General features: G+C 40.0%; 1 protein-coding gene across 1 annotated transcript in view; it reads left to right on the top strand.

Moving 5' to 3' along the window:
• ST8SIA6 (ST8 alpha-N-acetyl-neuraminide alpha-2,8-sialyltransferase 6) overlaps nt 1-9,642 on the top strand; it is a 42,659-nt gene extending 33,017 nt beyond the window's left edge. Inside the window, exons 8-9 of the mRNA XM_058035303.1 lie at nt 121-593; nt 4,730-9,642. Coding sequence (XP_057891286.1) covers nt 121-589 — 469 coding nt within the window. The 3' untranslated portion in view covers nt 590-593; nt 4,730-9,642. The remainder of the gene's footprint in view (nt 1-120; nt 594-4,729) is intronic.
• The last annotated feature ends 9,288 nt before the right edge of the window (nt 9,643-18,930 follow it).

Below are 18,930 nucleotides of genomic sequence, written 5' to 3' on the forward strand. Positions count from 1 at the left end.
TAGACAGCCTGAACTGCTGCAGCAGAGTTCATAACATCTTTGCAAGTGCAGTTGTGCTGTTCTGGTCTGTAATGTTTGTATCAATACTACATTCCATTCCTAAAATATTGTACTTTGCAGATACAACAAGCTAAATGAAAAGAAGACAGAATTTCTGGAAAACATTGCGGTCTATGGAGATGCTTTTCTTTTACTGCCGGCATTTTCCTTCAGAAGCAACACAGCCACTTCTTTTAAAGTATACCACACTCTGAAAGAGTCCAAAGCAGCCCAAAGGGCAATATTTTTTCACCCCACTTATCTGAAAAGTCTTGCCCAGTTCTGGAGAACTAAGGGTGTGAAGGCCTACCGGTTGTCATCTGGTTTTATGATCACTAGTGCTGCCCTTGAGCTGTGTGAGAATGTGAAGCTCTATGGCTTCTGGCCTTTCTCAAAATCCACAGAGAAGATGCCAATCAGCCACCACTATTATGACAACCAGCTGCCTAAACCGGGTTTCCATGCAATGCCCAAAGAATACAACCAGATCCTTCAGCTTCATGGCAAAGGCATTTTGAAGTTGCAGTTTGGTAAATGTGAATCGGAGTAAAAAGGTAGGTTCCATTCTTACCACATGAAATGTCTTTATTTCACTAATGTGCCAAGGGAAAACTTGTTTTACGAAGAGTGAAACTGTTATTTCTTAGAGAGACATTTCTACCTTACTCTCTATGAAAGTTGTATTTCCAAATAAATGAAAGATTGAATCTTTCTGAATAAATATGTATCACAGAGTTGAGAAATGTTTTCCAATTGTGAATATTAGAAGGGGAGCATAGCTAAGTACAAATTATCCCCATAAATCATTGTCAATCAGAAGTGTCTCCTTATCTCAGATACATGTCTCTGCCAGCTTATATTTGGTTTGGTATCAGTTCCCAGGTACTCCTTTAAGAATTGCTTTATTTATCACACATTGTGATCTTCAGAATGGATAAGCATCTTCAGAGATGCCTAATCCTGGCCCAGCCTTTCCGTGTGTACAGAGGGAGCAGAGTAAGGATGGGGATTGTTCCATGAAGGGGAAGCAATCATCTCTGGCCTCGTTGCCTCTTGTGAAAGGGTGGAGATTGGAGCAGTGTGTGCTCATGGCCCAGGGCTGCAGAGCAGCTTGTGGATGGCAGTGAGGGAGCTGCCATACACTACAGCAGACCTTGCTGAGCATTTTACCTAAAGGCAGCTCAGAATCTGGGAGTTACAAATATAGGAAGAAGTGTCATTCCTTTTCCTTTGTTTTATCTGTCCCAACTCCTTGGACCTCTACCTTCTGTGTATTGCCTCAGAGAAATGCAGCACAGTCTGGCCTCTGACCTTGAGCCAATTTACTGTGTACACACTAGAGATGACTCTGAAAAGATTTGTCTGTGTGTTTTCAATCTTGATTTGCCCTGTTGAAAAAGTAGAGCCAATTTGTATAAATACTTCTTCGTCTTTTAAGCTCAGAAATTCCTGAGCTCACAATACTGTTGTCAGAGTCTCCTTTAACAGACCTCTATTTTTCCAGGGGGTCCAAGTTAATATAATAGTAAGTGATGTGTACAGTAGAACTGCCATTGTATACTATATACTTTAATTGGACTGATGTAATCTCATGACTGTATTGCTCAAGTTAAATAGAAAGCATCATCTTGTTCAAGCCAGAAATTTCAAGCTTAAAAGCTAAGGGCACTTTTCTTCTGGCTAGGTTCTGAAATGAAAATATCCTTTTTTGATATTTAGAAAACATGTTGTCAAAGATATGTTCACACTTACTTTATCATCAGAGAATGCTAAGTTTTAAAATAGCAGATTGTTAGTACCAGGAAGGCACAATTTTATTCTATTTCAAGGGGTTTTTTAAGAAATAGAAAAATAAATGGCTTTCAGATTATTAAAATAATATAAAACCTGTGAGAAGGGATGTAGAATCCATATAATGAATCCATTCTCCTTGTCCATGGCAGGGGATTACCTAGTAGGAATTGAATTGTATATATAAGCACTTGCATTTTTTGCTTGTAAAAGGTTGCAGTGTATTGGAAAGGTTAACAAATACATAATGTATTTTTTCTTAGTGGCTAAGCTGTTTATATCCAGCAGTTTCCATTGTATTTGTTATTCCAATAATATAAATTGTTGGAGACATACTGTGTAATTTTAATTGTAGTAACTACATGAGATAAGAAAATGAAAGCCAGCTCCTTAGAAATATTTACTCTAGAGAGAAGATGGAAGCCACAGAAATGTTTAAGTATCTGTATGTGTTAATTAAATGCTGTCCATGCTTGATAGACTGAAAACCACTTGTGGCCAAATTTGCCAAATAAGCTGTAAAGAAAAAAACCACAAGAAGAATAAGTTGTGCTGTCCCATTTACACTTACATTTACAAAGAGAAAACCAAGTAAATACTTTCAGTATGAGCTACCATTCTGCTAGTATTAGCAATTATTAGAGATAAATGAAATTCTGTAATGAGTATATTTTATTGAAGATGACCTTTTCTAAAAATTCAACAATCTCCTTTCTCTTTTCATTTTCCATTTTGTGTTCTTCTCCACGCTCTGTGTTCTTTCCTCTTAGTGGGTAGCTGTAGGTTCCTTACACCAGTGGGTGCCCACAGAAGGCTCAGGCAGAACCTCCCACACACATTCCTGGGACACAAAAGTTTGCTGCTGTACATGAGAAGTGAAGAAGGCTTCTCTGCTGGGAGCACCTATAGGGAGAGTAAAATAGCATCTCAGTGAATCATTTTTGGCAATTTTGCTCCTAAACACCGTCCTTGCCAGTGGAATTTTTTTTTTGCCTTAATATCCTCTCCTGTACCTTTATGATTATGTCCAACAGACATGTACAGGTCATGGGTAAAGTCAGTGCCCACCTATCACTGAGGGTCAAGCAGAAAATGCAGCAACAGCAAAATCTTGAAATATAATTAATGGTCTTTATTATTTTGTATTAGATTATGAAATAATTTTTGCTATGCAGCTGAAGGAAGTCTTATTTGTTCATTGGTTTAACCTGATAAGGGCATGCCATTAGCTTCAAGTAAATGTAGGTTCAAGGAGGGGAAATGACCTAATTCATATTTAAAAATAGAAAAAAAATGTGATTAGAAAAATTGTCAGATGATAAATTAATCAGACTGGCATAAATTTGATTGCCCAGAAGCCTGGTTAAAATGCAAATTTTGTCTGACCGAGAATCCATCAGGTTTTCTGTTTGCTAGGAACAGACAGCAGGGCAGATGAGTATGTGTTGCTTTGACATACAAAACAGTGGCTTTAAACATCTGCTCAGAGGAGTCAGTCAACACAAAAAAAAAAACCACAGAAAGGAAGAATGAAACTGAGCCTCTGAGCTGGGGAAGAAAATAGTGCTCTATTGTCTGAGCAGAGGGATGAGGGAGGAGGGCTTGAGCAGAGGTGTGCAGGTGGTTAGGAGGTAAGAACTGCTGAACTCTCCTTCACATATCTTACCTGGAAAGTTTAAAGTAGGTATGAGTTTTTTAACTCCAACCAAACAATTAAATGTGATCTATTTCTGACAGAGAGAAGTAGTGACTCTCTCCACTCAAGGTGGAGCTGCTAGAGCAGCATCCTCTAAAGCAAGGGGATGCCTGCTTACTTTCTCAGCAGCTAACATCAAAAAGAATAATTTTTTTCCCAAACTCTGTCAGCATGTGATATTTTTTAATCTTGAAATTTGCTGCAATCCAAGTGATAAATAGTGTTACACATAACCTATTTATAACTGTAGAATGCCAACATGAGCTTAAATTCTGTTGAAATTCTTTTGTGCTTGTGGTGTCCCAGTGTAGCTAGAGAAATATGAACTAACCCACAGTTCAGTTATAATTACCTTGAGCAAAATGATACCACATTTTAAAATAAGGACACCTCTGAATTCCTGCCAAGCAGTCAAATTTCAGACTGTTCTTGACTTGGGCAAATATTATCCAATATGAAATTAGTAGATATTAAAAGAAAGGTTTTGTGCCTTAGAACACCTGCAGTACAGCTTTTAAGCACACACTTGGGTCATGCATTAGGTGAATTAAATTTACATTATAAGAATAATGTCAGTAATGAAACAAGCGGAAATAAATTGTTTCTGGTTTAGTTAAAACCTATCAGAATAGAAAAGCATAGATTAAATCAAATGAGAATTTATGTTAGATTTCAATTCAAATTAATAAGTATTTACATTTCTAGAAGGGTTTTGTTTTGGTTTTCCACAGCAGAACTGTCCTATTGAGGAAACAGAATAATTGCAATCTCTGGTGTTTTCAAAATATGAGTAAGATAATACAATTCAGAACATATCCATATTCAGATTAGCAATGGATGTGTCCCATGGAGATACTGGCTAGACCTGGCCTTGGTTAGCTTAGGAAGCCTGAAGAGTGTGGAGCAGCTGGGATAAGTGTGAGTGGTTCTGAGGGTATCCAAATGAAGGAGTCCTCCTTTAGAAAGAGCCAATGCTTGAGTTGGACCAGGCATGGGCATTCCAGCTTAGCCAGGGGAATTCTGAGAGCCTGGGATTCTGTATAGTAGATCTCACAGACTCACAGCCTGAGATACAGATGAAAAGCTAATGCAGAAGGTGCAATGCATACAAAGAATAAACTATTGTCTTATTTCAAGTGTAACAAGCAGTTTTTTCTACTAAAAAGGGAATACCAATAACATGTTGTATTGTTTTAATTTCAGGGTGATGATCCTAAGGACACAATTTGTGTATATCCCAGCAGTTCGGTCTTGGATTTGATCTGATGTGATTTTGTGAGCATTAAACTGCATATAATACAGTTCTACAATAGTGCTACAATAAATATTTTACACTTGGGGAGAAAAGGAAGTGATTTTTTCACACAGTGACTGCTACATTTAAAAAGTTTTGAGTGATCATTTTTTAAAATACAAAGTAACAATTATTTGAAAAATTCTGAAACTCCTTTCTGCTGGTTTAATGGTAGCAAAGCACAATCTCAGGATGGTGGCAATATGTGACATTCATCATGTTTTGCTTCTAGAGGATCATTAAAATATTTTGACATAAGATCTCTGGTTTTGTTGATATCACAGTATGGGCAATAGTCTCTGTATGGTGGCTGCATGAGTTGGCAGTAAACGTTTTCAATTAAGAACTTCATCCTGTAAATACTGGCATTTTTCTACATGAGAGAAGTGATGAGAAGAGCTGCAGAGGAGTAATTAATTCAGAGCCATGTCATTCTTAGTTTGTCCCAGGGTGCACAGATGAGAAAATCCCTCAGGTCAGAGGTAGTTAAGTGGTTTATGGGCTTTCATTCTGTGGGCAGTAAGTAGTGCTGTGGATTTAATGGGCTTTCATTTTGTGAGCAATAGATGATGCTGTGGATTTAATGGGATCACTCATATGAGTGATGTTAATTCTGAGAACACATATATGAAGGACCAGAGCTTTATAATTATTTATAAACCACTCTGCTTGCTTATGTTCCTGTCTAAGGTCCTGTTCAGCTCCAAATGAGGACTGTGAACCTCAGTTCCACACTACAGTCCCCAGAGTCCTGGTAGGGGCTATTGCTACACATTATTGCTATTCTAGTTCTGTGTCTTGGCTCATAGATGAGATGGAATTTCCATTAGAAAGATGATGGGTACCAAGCCTATAATTCAATTTCTTTTCATGTAATAAAGCTTGTATTCATATGTGGCTACAGACAGTGAAACTGCACTAAGCATTATTAGGAGAATGTTCCTCTTACCATCAACCCCAAGGTCCTCTACACCAGGATGTATGAGAAAACAGACTACATTCAATATATTCAATGAGTATATCCAATTTATAACCTGTGCATAGTTCTTTAAGTTTTCCATATGGTCCTAGAATACATGTGGAGCAACATCCTGCAGCAAGAGAAAGTGAAATACCAGTCCAGTGGAAAGAATCATTTTAACATTTACAGGAGCTTTGACAAGCAGTTGTACCCTAACTATTACTGCTTATATGCTTATACATTCTACTGCAGAAAAAGAAACCCAATCAAGCAAGCAAACAAAATTTAAAAATTGTAATAACCAGACTCTGATAAGAGTTTCACTGACTCTTTTGAGAGTCTGAATGGTCAGTTCAAAGATAGAGTGTCCTTCTTTTACACTCAGATACCATCAAGTATTTTGTTTAGTAAAATTCCTTTTGCTGCTGCAACATTAAATCCCAAATCAACTGATTTAAAGAGCATTCAGTATTCCATTCATTGAGGATTATATCTGCAAAAAAAAAAAATCCCACTTAAATGAATTGGACCTTATAAAACAAGGTTCAGAAAAGCCTTTTAAATTTATACTTTGTAAGAGCATTACTGTATTGTAATGCAGTAATGCTTACCTTGCAGCAGTTTTATAATCACATAAACACTCCTGGAAGTATTAGAATCAATCATCATGGTTACCGGTCTGTTGATTGAGACACATTCAGCATCTGGATCCATTTCCACGACTAATGATATCAGAATCCAGTATTACTCCTACCCAAGCAGAAGTGTCCATAAATTCTGACTGCAAATATGAGCAATAAAGTCCATTTTTGAAAATAAGGGTAAAAATACATAATGCTTTGAGGCAATAACTGATGCCACTAATACACATGTAGACCTCTGAGTGTCAGTAGAGCTTTTAACAGAAACAAAGACAGCAGAATTGAGCTGATGAGTGCATCTGCATTACCAGCTGGTAACTGGAAGAGGGGAGCACAGGGGTTTGATTTTTTGTGGTCTGTTCTAGTTCCAACATCACAATTCACAGTTTTTCTTCCCAATGTGAGATTTTTACCATTTTCTGACCACAGTATCTGCTGCTCATGTACAGAGAGCTGGCTGCTGAAAGAACCTGTACCCACATTATGAGTGTTATGGATGATTGCCTATTGCAACATCCTAGTTATAGATCAAAGACAAATTTGCTCACAAAAGAGCAGCTCCTCTGCTATAAATCACTCACGTGGAGTGTTTTTAATAGAAGCTGTGCAAAGTGATGTATTTGTCCTTTGGGTGATGCAAACAGCTGAGGTTGAGGGCAGTCTTGCTGCATTTCATCCAGGCAGACAAAGGCACACCTGTGTTCATGTAAGTACTGTAGCTTACTCCAGTCTAGTGTAGAGCAGTGGGGTGATCTTGGCTGTGTAGCAGCTACATGGTTTGTCTTGGGGAGAATTCATACATCTTTTGCAGGTTCTTACACAGTATCCAGAACAATTGCAGTGCACATAGAGATAATGCAAGATCATTCTTTGCTCAGACTAAATTCAATTAACTGCTCAGCCTGAATAAGGGGCAAAAACTGGTTGAGTGAAGTAGAGGATGGGGAGAGGAGAAAATTAAATTTATTTGCAGCAACTTTTTTCAAAAGCATTTGTTAGTTAGTTCCATGTGGCACTGTCTCAGAATAAATGTAAACAGTGTACCATGACACACCACAAAGCTGAAGTTACTGTGTGTCAGAACTATTTCTGTGCAGCTACATTATTTGAAAAACAAGTGTATTAATGTTACTGGAAAGATCATTGAATACATTTTAAGAGAGATTTAGCGAAAAAGAGGAAATCTGTTCTGGCTTCCTTGATGAAAAGTGGTCTTAACTGAAGGGATGTGATGTAGCACTCACTACTGAGAGCAAATGGAAATTTCTATAGTATGGACAGCCACTGACTTTTTAGCACTGTTTCCATGAAGTTTAAACTTGCCAATGACTTGAAGACCCAATCTTCCACGCTCTCAAGGCTCTCGGTGATTTATATGGACCACAGGGCTGATAAGAAATGCTTGAAGGAATTGTTGACCTTTCCTGCCCTCTCCTACAAATGCTCCTAACTTTCCATAGAATAAAAATATACCATATTAGAGTTTAGATTAAGGTCCTCAGGCCTTGCTCCAGACATGAAGTTAGTATGAGATGTTAGTTGCATCCACTTCACTCTGCAGGAGGGCAGACATTGTACTCAGCTTTATTACAGCTACTGGTGCTGGGTGGCTGGGTTGTGTTAATTCGGACACAGGCTGGGCCAGTTAATAGTGGCATTTCTGCAGCACGGGGTATCATCAGATTGATCAAGACTTGCTGAAGTACACTCACTGTGGGAAGTGATGTTGTCTTGGGTAGCTGAATACATAGTTCTCATTTATTTTACACCTGTGCCAGGTTAATAATAATAAATTGATTTTGTACCTGGCTGGGAATGTTTGTGCCACTTCTGCAAGATTGAGCCAATGTCAGTTTGGATTAAGGATTCTTGACCAAAGGTTAGTAAGGGCTTTTCAACTCCCTCTATTTCACATCAGGAATATTAATTTTTAGGTTTTGTGGACCTCCAGTGCTGTCACATGCTGTGGAATGAATGTTGAGATTAAATAGTTTTCTAAAGATAGAAACACTGACAGTGTGCTGATATTTCCACTGTACCTTTGCAGAAGCTGACAGTGTCCTTGCACGACTGCATCACGGCATCATTAGATTAAAGCCTGCCTGCCTGCTTGTATTCCTTTTTCTCTTCTGAATCTCTAATGTTGCATCCTCCTTCAGGATTCAGTGCTGCCTTGAGTTGGTTATTTGTCTCTTTGCCCTGTGGAGTGCTATGCAGCCCTGTTTAGTGTCTTAAGGAGTTTGTGTGACTGTGAGTCAAACACTGCTATGCTTGCAGCATAGTAAAACATGCTGTAAATGCCTGGGTTTACACCTCAAGGAAGGCAGCTTGGTGATACTCACATTGCCTGACTGGAGGTGCTGAAGTTGGTCTGTAGCTCCATGGTGACTTCAGCTGGAATGGCTGCAAGGTCCAGTCCCTGTTCTTGTGCTGCCCCACTCCCTGCATGCCCTGTCTGGCCTCAGCCTGTCCCACACCAAGCTCTTTTGGCACTCTGAGATGGTGAAACCCTACCATGGCAACAGAATGAGAAAATTGGTTCATGCCAAGAGACAGGGGAATTTCACAGTCAAAGCAAAGGAGGGGGTAAGGCCATGCCGGTGGGACTGTAGGGACACAGCAGGTGCCTTTTGTTATCCGACAGCTGTGGGACAAACCCAGTGGTCCCCAAAAGCTTGACTAGGTTCAGAAGGTGACATCTCTGAGGGTCTGCTGGTCAGAACGGAGAGATGGGCCCTGCAAGAGGGATTGGCAGCACTGCAGCTGTTCTGGTGGACCAGAGCCCATCTTTCCCTGTGGTGCCAGAAGGCATCTACACTAAAGACTCCAGGTGCTGATTATTGCTCACCCTTCTCTCTTTCCCATTACAGTCATTTTAACAAGCTGTTAAAATATACCCCAGCAGATTCAGAAATGACAAGCAGAAAAAATTCTCAGTTCACTGATCATAAACTTGCATAAACTTGCTTGTTATTCAGCATTCCTTTGTGTTCAGCCTCTTCTAATCCCAGCATCTAAAACAGCATCTGCAGAGAACAGAGATGAATGAGGCCTGAGGGGGTTGAGACCAGCTACTCTCACTTCGATTCTCTTTCCTTTGTACCGTAGGGAGACGACTGACATGCCATCATGCTTGACAAAAGATGAAATTGTCTGTCTTGAGTGACTCAGGAAAAGAAACTAAATTATCTAGGTGACTTATGACCTTCTGTGGCTCTCTAAAATATTCCTGTTGTTAGGTATTAGTTGATTTTATTTAGTGCAAATCTCTGGATCAGTTAATTAATCTGGGTTAATTGAGCATGTACACCTTGAGCCCGCACAGACTCCATGGTGGAGCTGCAGCCTGACACAGCAATCTAGGTTTAGATCCATTTGACCTACAGATCTTGTTTTGTCCTGTAACTTGCTCTCCTGTGACAGATTTGTGGAGGGAGGTTCTGAATATCCAGGCAGTAGCTCCTCCAGGGACACTCAGGTCCACAAAGCAGACATCCAGGAGTCTGTGTGATCAAACCCAAGGAATATTCTGTGGACTGCTTTATTCTGCAACAGCTCTAACTCAAACAGCTGATAGCCACTTGCTGCATGCCCTGAAGCAGTAGATTTCTTGCACATGAGCCTTTTAATTAAACATATCTTAGTTGAAAATATTCAAAGCCAAGTAATTCTTCATCTTGTGGTACTTCAGCAGCAAATCTCTTTAATCTCTGGGTCTGCTAGCCAACAACAGTGACAAGGGGGCATGCAGTTAGTTTAGAAGGCCCAACTCTCTTTATTTTGAATTCTCTCACTTTAGGCAGGACCATCCTTCTTTGAGTTTCTGGACAGAAAAATTTCAAATGCAGCTAGTCTCTCAGGGTACTCTGGGGAAATCCTGAAGGCTTTTCACCCACAGCATACAACAAGTGGGCAGATTTATATTTATTAACCTTTGTTCTAGATTCTCATAAAGTATTTAATTGGCTTGAAATTATCATTATGATCAAGTAGAGCAGAAACACTCTGCAGCCTGCCACTGAACAAAGGGACTATTGCTGTTATCTGGTGGTCTCCTTTCATAAGGGCACATTTCAGAATACCTTCCTATTCTGGGAACATGGCTCAGCAGGGGAGTGACCCGGGGTTACTGGGTTACAGCTACAGGAGTAAGTGTCAGTGTGCTCTCGGTGTCGAGATTCCAGCAGTGCAGCAAGAGTTTAACACGATGGGAGAACTTCAGCTTGAGTTTGCCCTGGAGCAAGGAGTCAGTGTAGTACTGTGGTGTGTGGTGATTGAGCTCACATCACTCTGAGCACAGGCAATAACAGCCCTTGGGGCGCCAGGTGTTGGCAGATATTGGTTTAAGGATGAAAACAGTCTGGCTATGACTGGAGCCAGCATCCTCACATTGCCATCAAAAGAACATTCAAGTCTGTCTTTTGTTAAATCCTGGTGTACCTTCAGCAATACATGAGTGTTTGTTGCTGCACCTGGTACTTCTGTGTCTTTGTTTCATCCCTCTTTTCTCCAGTGAGGGAGAAAACTCACAGTGTATGATGGAAGTATTTAATGATCCCATCATGGTTTCAGGGCAAGAGCCCATCAGAATGAATCATGGAAATGGTTGTGACAGGATAGCCTATTGTCAGTATTGCTGGGTTTAAATTCCTCACTGTTCACTTTAGTCCCTAACAACAGGAGATTCTTCACAGCAAGTCTGTAGGCCAGCAACATGCTAGGCTTCTCACCTCTTGGCTCAGCTGTGAGATGTTTCCCTAAAAACACTTCCTCCTTGGTCTATTTATTGCCAGTGTTTACAATACAAACTCATTCTTGAAATCTTGCGACATTGAAGTATAACAGCTGACATTTCTGCCTTTTTATATGTACTGTTTATATAGCAGCTTCATATGTATCCTTTATGTTAATATAATTGATATTCTTTTGAGTAGCTAATTAAAATAATTTTAAATATTCTTCTTGTTTAATGCCACCAGAGTAAAGTGTGTGGGAAGTTACATAATGCCACCTAAAAAACAGTCACACAAGCCAAAATAATTTTAAGGGCATTTGACTGATTTCTGGAGGAGTATTTTTGTTAGTCATTTGGACACTTGCATCTTAGATTCACCTTTCAAAGATAGGCCTAAGAGGCAACCTCTGCTTCTGATTTAGTTCAAGATCTGCAAGGGAAGAAACAGGTGAATGGAGAGGTCCTACTCAGGGCTGCTCCTCAGCAATGGCAAACGTGTGGCTTTTCAGACTGGTCCATGTGCCAAAATGTAATTTCATAAAGTTACTATGATAGCTTTTGCCCAGAGGTTTCATTGTCTCTTAAAATGTGTATTGTTTGCATTCATTTCAGCTCCATTCTTTGCAATGCAATTGTCAAAGCAGAGCTTACTCCCCCGTGGGGCTGGTATAGTTGTGCTCCTCTACATGCACCAAGCTCTCTGAAGCTGCTAGTGTAGGCTCTGCTACTGCTGTTCCAAAAAGGTTCCTCAGATTCTCTCAGTGCTGAACTTATTTATGTTTTCAGATGTGAACTTGATATTGTCTGAGTAGAATGTGTGCAGCATAACATAGAAATGTCTCTGTGCAGGGTTTAGGAGGAGGCAGGAGCCCCTCAGCCGTGTGTGTGCTTTTATTACAGAAAACCAAGATGAAGTTGTATTGTTGAGTCATCTGTTACAGCTGGTTTAATTTGTACTTTGTTTTCCTGTTTTAAGTGCCTGATGATTTTTTGTCAAGGAGGCAATGGTTTCATTGTTATAAGGCATACTTAGAAATCTGTACTTGTTCCCTGTTCTGTAATAGAATATTTTTGCAATTTATGTTTGTAAATAAAGACTTATTAGGCATAATGGTGGTGGGTTTTTTCTTTTGTGAATTCTTGAAACTAAACAACAAAAAATATGTCTCCTGAGGCAGCAGCATATAAAATGCATTAGTCTGAATCCTCTAGAACAGTTTTAGCAACTGACAGTGGAAATGTGGACAGTTCCTTAAAATTGTGCAAGTTAAAAAGCAAGCTGTGCTTAAAGGCAAGTATAGGGGATTGGGGCACTGGTGCATGTGTAAATATCTGTTGCTTAAATGGTACCTTCAAGTGATTTCAGTCTTTTCTGTTCTTGAATGGCAACATAATTAACCATCTTCTTTTGTTACTTCTAATGACTTGAAATACTTTCAAAAATTAATTATTGAAGAAACATCAAACATGGAAAGGAACCAAACAAGAAAACACAATTGTTACCATCTTCTTCTGAAACATCTCTCTTAAATTTGAAAACTATGTATAAAAATAACTGTTTCAAAAACAATGTTTAATGGAAAATGTTTAAACAACAGATGCAAAAGTTTTTTTATACAAAATACCACAATACATGTCTGATAGATGTGTATATAGTAGATTACTATGCATATTTTAGGCACTTATGTTGGGATTTTTTCTTAATACAGGTTTTGGTCATATACAAAGATTGAATGAATTGATGAATTTCAAACAGATAGGGTTCAGAGAAAGAATTTTCCCTCCAAGCTTTTACTTTTTACTTTTGGGCAGAAGGCAGTCGTAGAACTTCTGTGCCACTTACCCTGACTCCTCCAAATAGAAGCTGACTGCCTTGTTGAATCAGGTTAAATATGTACATGCAGCTGTTTTGTGAGGAGGACTATTATCCTTTAGGGCCCTCTAGGGACTGAACTGCAATTGCCAAATTTTATTGTGCACAGAACAGAGGTTTAGAACTGAAAGCTTTTATTTGGCCTCATGGACCATCAACTCACTTCTGCCTGAAGGTTAAGATCTGCATCTTTGTCGCCTGTCTCCTTCCCATAGTGCATGAGTCTTTCACTGATGATCAGAACCAAAGGGTTTCCTTTGTTTTCTGTGCTGGCAGCTGGAATAGCATATGAGTGATGCAGATGCAAATGTGTCCCCATAATCAGAGCAGGTTCTAAATCAGAAGTGTGATTTCTGCTGAAGGAAGTGTCTTAGATTGAGCTTAGCCATCTCAAATATTTATGAACAGCCAAATGTTGAAAGAGCAGCACTGCCAGGTGATTTGGACTGCATAGCTGAGTGCAGCCCCAAACAAAGCATTGCCTTGCTGTTATTTGCTGTATAGAAGGGGAGCAGTGTGGGAAAAGTCAGCTGGACAAGAGGAGAACAGGAGGGAAGTGGTTGTGCACTGAGGCTGTGCCTGTCCTGCAGTCATTGTACCTCTGCATCACACCAAGCTCAAACCATGCTCCTCAGGCCAGAGCAGCTACCAGCAAGAGGGCACTGCTGCTGTGGGAAACACTTGGTCACTGGTGTTAGAAGGGCTGTAGAAGGAATGTTTCCAGGAGCAATTATATGGTCCAAGACCAGGTTAGGTTTTCCTATTGCCTCTGTTAAGCAAAAATGTCATGGGAAGATTTTGCAACATGAGGCCACTTGCTTAATCCAGAAGAAGAGCATGGCCAAAGTCCACAAGCTAAAAGCCACGACAGTGGGCTAGGAAATCACAGCCACAGCCCAGCCAGCAGCTGGAACGATACACAAATGGGCTGAGGAAGACATCAGCATTTTAAAAGGTGAGGAGAGATTGCCTCCTTCTCAAGGATCCCAGTATGCCTGAGTTCTGGTAACTAAATGTGCCTGAGTTTTGAGATACATGGCTGAGTTTTAGCCTGCCTCTTCCATCCTGTATCTTACATCCTGTATGTCTGTGTCATCCTCACTCTGCACCAGAGCAAATTAATACTAAATAGGAATGTTAAGGTCTCGTGGCCACTGCAGACTGATAGATGGAACCATCTGGTTAATGGAGATACCATAATGAAAGCATTAGCTCTTAAGTATAACACTGCAGATATTTTATCATGTAAATGAAAAAAAAGAGACCCCAGTGAGAACTGAATTTAAGCTGCTGTCTGTTTTGTACAGCACAGGGAAGCAAAGCTGAATTAGTCCAGGAGCTCACATACTGCTGGTGTCATCAGAGAAAGAAATGTTGGGTGTACTGGGAAAATTATATAAGCATTAGAAATGGAATAACTTTCATATTTGAAATTACTTTTATTAGGTAATTTGAGAGACTGTTAAGGCATAAATATTCTAACTGAATTTGAAGCACAGTGGTGTTTGTGTAAATCCAACTCTGTGGGGACATTAATTCTTTTTGTTTAGCTTTCAATCTTTATAAGAACAAAAATTGCTCTTTATTATGTGTAGAGTTTTAATAAAGTAAAATCACTCGGTAAAGGTCCCTCAGTTTGAACTGCCCCTTTAATACTGATAGTTTCTCTTGAACGATATGCAAACACTTTTGTGAGCCCAGGCAGGACAGCAGGAGTGGGCTGCAGCCTCCCACTGTGTGTGCACAGAGCACAGCCACAGCTCCTGCCTCTGGGCTGCTACCAACCTCACCCTCAGGTTCCTGCCTGAAAGGTGGCAATGATGCTCTGAGTCACCTGTAGTAGAGGAAGGAGTTGAGGTAGGTGGTGAAATGTCCTGAAGTTGGATCATGACAGAAAGGAGAAGCAAAAGGATCCCTCTCTAGCTGGATTTTAAATTAGCTTATTCTCTTAAAAAAAAAAAAAAAAAAAAAAAAAAAATTAAAAAAAAAAAAAAACAAACCAAAAAAAAAACAAACCAAAAAACAAAAAAACCAAAACACAAACAAACAAAACAAGACAATGATATTCTCTGAGGCACTGGAGTAGAAGAGTAAGAGACAAGGTGTAAGATACTCTGGATAGGCTTGTGTGTGATGCATCATGGAGAAAGGTTAGGAAGAAAGGATGAGGGGTTGTGATTATTAAGTGGCAGAAGGAGTGACCTAAAATGGAAGATTGCAATACTCTGACATTGAATTCATAGTTCTCCATTAAATTCTGTTTTTAAAAGCCAAATATGTTGAAGCACTGAATGGGTGAGAGTGGGAGGCACCTCACCTTGCTCAAAGCTGAGTGAGGTGACAGGAGGAATTAGCCTGAGACTCATCTCACCACCCACAGTCTCCAGTTCAAGGTAGGGAGACTTATGCCAATCTCCATGGTCCTTAAGTACAAGAGGCTCCTTCATAGTCAGAAATATATATATAAATTTCTACATCATAAACACCTACATTTACTAGATCAGTTCCATCATGTCCTACACTTTCCCTATTACATTGAATGTTTTTTCAACAGTGCCTGAGTCATAGAGCTCTGAACTCTGTTGGCCCTGTAATACAGATAATAATTTCTAGGATAAAATCTCTTTTTCTGAATACATTTAATATCTTTCAGAAGAGTCTAAAACAGAAACTATGAGAACATTAACTTAGAGCATTTTTCAAGTTCATCTTACTTGCAGTGCATTAAAGTGAAGTGACAAGTGAGGTATGACATGAAGTAATTATACTGATTGTGTTGTATGTGCTCTGCAGGAGCCGAATGATTTGCTGAGGATATTAATTTCAAAAGTCAAACAGCAAGAGATCAGCTGAGATGAAAGATCACTGCAAAGTGACCTCAGACTAGGGGGAACGAAAAAGAAGGGAGGGGAGTATGGCTAAGATGAAGAGTTCAATGCTGTACAGTCGAGCAGAGAACTGAAGTAGATGCATTTTCACACCAAAGGGGGTTTCCATGGAACTGACTGCAGGTGTCATCACTACAGTTCAGAGTCGCCACTGTGGATTCCATTTATAGTCATGGAGGGAAGTGGAGTGTAATACAATGGTTTGTTTTAGGTGTCTAAATTAGCTTGTGTTAAATCCTGGATTCTCTGGTTTATAGAGGGAGTGTAGAGTAGCTGGCCCATAGTTCAGTGTTCCACTGTGAGGGACTGGGTGAAATGCAGGTGCAACCCCAGACTGAGCTACCACCTTCCTTATTCATACACAGGACCGACTGAGGCCTGATCATTACCTTGGGGCATTACTCTTGTGAGCAGGGAAATAGTAGCTAAGTAGGAGAATATATAACATCCCTTAGAGACAGTATATTAAGAGATCAGGTTGATAAGGATTCTCTGAAAGAGAATAGGTGTAGATTAACTTTTGTGAATAACAAACCTAGTGAACTTAATTTCTTTGACCTCTAAAAACAATTTTCACAGTCACAAAAAAGGTAATCAGAATGTAAAAGCTCTTTATCAAATGCTCGCTGCTGAAATCAGTATTGGATTTGTGTACTCCAGCTGCTGTGCAGCCCTGAATAGACACATTAAAAGTGGTTTAATCCGATTGTGCTTTGGCTTTAGCTTAGTTTGTCGATCTAGCACTGCAAGTCAAACAGCTTTCACTTAGGGATTTTCACTGCTTCCCTTAGATAAATTCATTAGCAAGGCATAAAGTAACTGTGACTCTGAGGGAGTCTGGGAGCCATGGAGATCTTCCTGGTGGTGCCAGAACCTGGAGGTAAGCAACAGTAACCTGGAGGCCAGTTCTCTGTGACACAATGCTACAAAGGGAATGTCATGAAGCTTGACTGGGCAGCACTTGGAAAAGAGGTAAGCTGTAGTAAAACCAAGATTTTGTGCTAACAGGGACACTCCCCATACCCTATTCCTTAATATGTTCCACATGGCTTCATCTGTCATTTGTCAGAAAAAGTGTCAAACATCTTTAGCTTCACTAAAGTGGTAACTTGGCCAAAAAGCCATGTTCTGGCACACCTAGACCAAAACAACAGGCTGGAATCATCAGGGGTATCACTGCTACTGACTCACAGGCTTCATGCAAAAACACAGGCACTCCCTGAGCTGAAGGCCCTGGGCTCAAGGGTTCTGAACACATATCCAAGGATCCCTGACCCCTTGTGGTTTTGGCTGCTAAGGCTCAGTCTGTGCTGAAGAAAAGCCTGGCCTATCCAGCCTGTCCCAGGGTGCCTTCTGTAGTCAGAAGCAGGCCCTTAATCCCATCCATCACTGTGCTGTTATGTCCCTCACCTCCCAGCAGCAGAGAGACAGTTTGAACAAGAGGTTTAGGGTTTTGGCAGCAAAAGTAAGTGAAAAGATCACCTTAGTTAGTGGTTAAGATTGTATCCTTGCATGGTGCCATCAATTGCATCAGTACTCTGGCCTGTGCAGCACAGGCACTACCCACAGGTAATAGTGAGAACAGGTGCCAAGCAATTCATGGCCATCATGAATCTTTTCTCACTTTCCACACACCTGGAAATGAGGTGAGACATTGCAGTTCAGATGGAAGGATGCCTTTGTAGGGAACTTTTCAACTTTTATGTAATGGGAGTAGACAGCAATCCCTGGCATTCTCTATGGCAAAGCACTTAGTCCTATATGATTTCCTCTCTGAAATGGGGACAGTAATGCTTGGTCATCTCCCAGTAGTGTTATGGGAGTAGATAGTACGATTTATGTCCTCTATGATGGAGACCATGCATGACCTGCAGACAGACCTGCAGTATTTCCTGTCCCTGAAAATGGCAGTTTACCTCCTGCTGCTGTTTCTCACACAGGTATATGCGGCTGGCTATGACATAAAACACAACTGGACAATTTAAACATGCAGTACTATACTTATGAAATCTAAATTACAAAGATAGAAAACATCAAAACATCAGGGAAACAATTTAACCTTTTTGATCAGCCTTTCTCCTGCATTTTCTTACTATTAATTTTAAACCAGAAGTGCTTCTTTCATCCTTTGGTAATCACCCATCTCCAAGAAGTGAAAATACTCTCACAAAACTAATAAATGAGAATCTATTTGCAAAGCTATTTATTTATGCGCCTGGCACTTCAGGGTGCTTGGAGGGTAATCTCAAACTGTGAGCTCTGCACTGTGTAAATTTAGAAGCGATTTTTCTAAATGTCAAGTATTTATTACATGAAAAAAACATTTGGAGTGTAGAGCAGGTCCCCAGTGATATACAGTACATTTGGGGAAGGGCTTCTTGGATGAACAGAAATAATATTTGAGAGATGAAAAGCAAATCCTCTATTTGAAATTGCTTTGGGTGCATGGAAAGGAGCTGAGCAAAGGTAGAAGACCAGTTCAGCACTTTGTTTTGTCTCATGCATAAAATAGTGGTTTTCCAAATCTTTATAACCTTTACACAAATCTGTTTTTTCTCATCCTGCAGCACTTCTACCACCTCTGCTTCTCTTTCTTACCCTCATAACAGCTCCAGCACACTCCAGTCAGACCACAGAATGCAGAATTTATTCATGTAGGTTTTTACCCATGTAATGCCTTACCTCAACATATCTCTAAGTGTGAAGCAGTAAAGTGCAAAAAAGCTGGAGGTTGATGATGTGGAATACAAGGGACACTGTTCTATTGTGAGAAGGCTGTGATGACTGTTTCACATGGAAATATGAGAACCATCAGAAGCAAGGGAAGGAAAAATTGAAGGTGGCCTTACAACAACATCAGCCAGCTCCCTCAGCACTCAGTGGCACATCCTCTTGGGGCTCAGGGGTTTATGTATGTCCAGTTTGTTTAAGTGTTCTCTGACCTGATTATTTTCCACCAAGGTACAACTTTCTTGCTCCAATCTTTCACGCTGGTCTCTGAGGATTCCTGAA

The sequence above is a fragment of the Melospiza georgiana genome, chromosome 1 (assembly GCF_028018845.1).
Source record: "Melospiza georgiana isolate bMelGeo1 chromosome 1, bMelGeo1.pri, whole genome shotgun sequence".
NCBI lineage: Eukaryota > Metazoa > Chordata > Aves > Passeriformes > Passerellidae > Melospiza > Melospiza georgiana.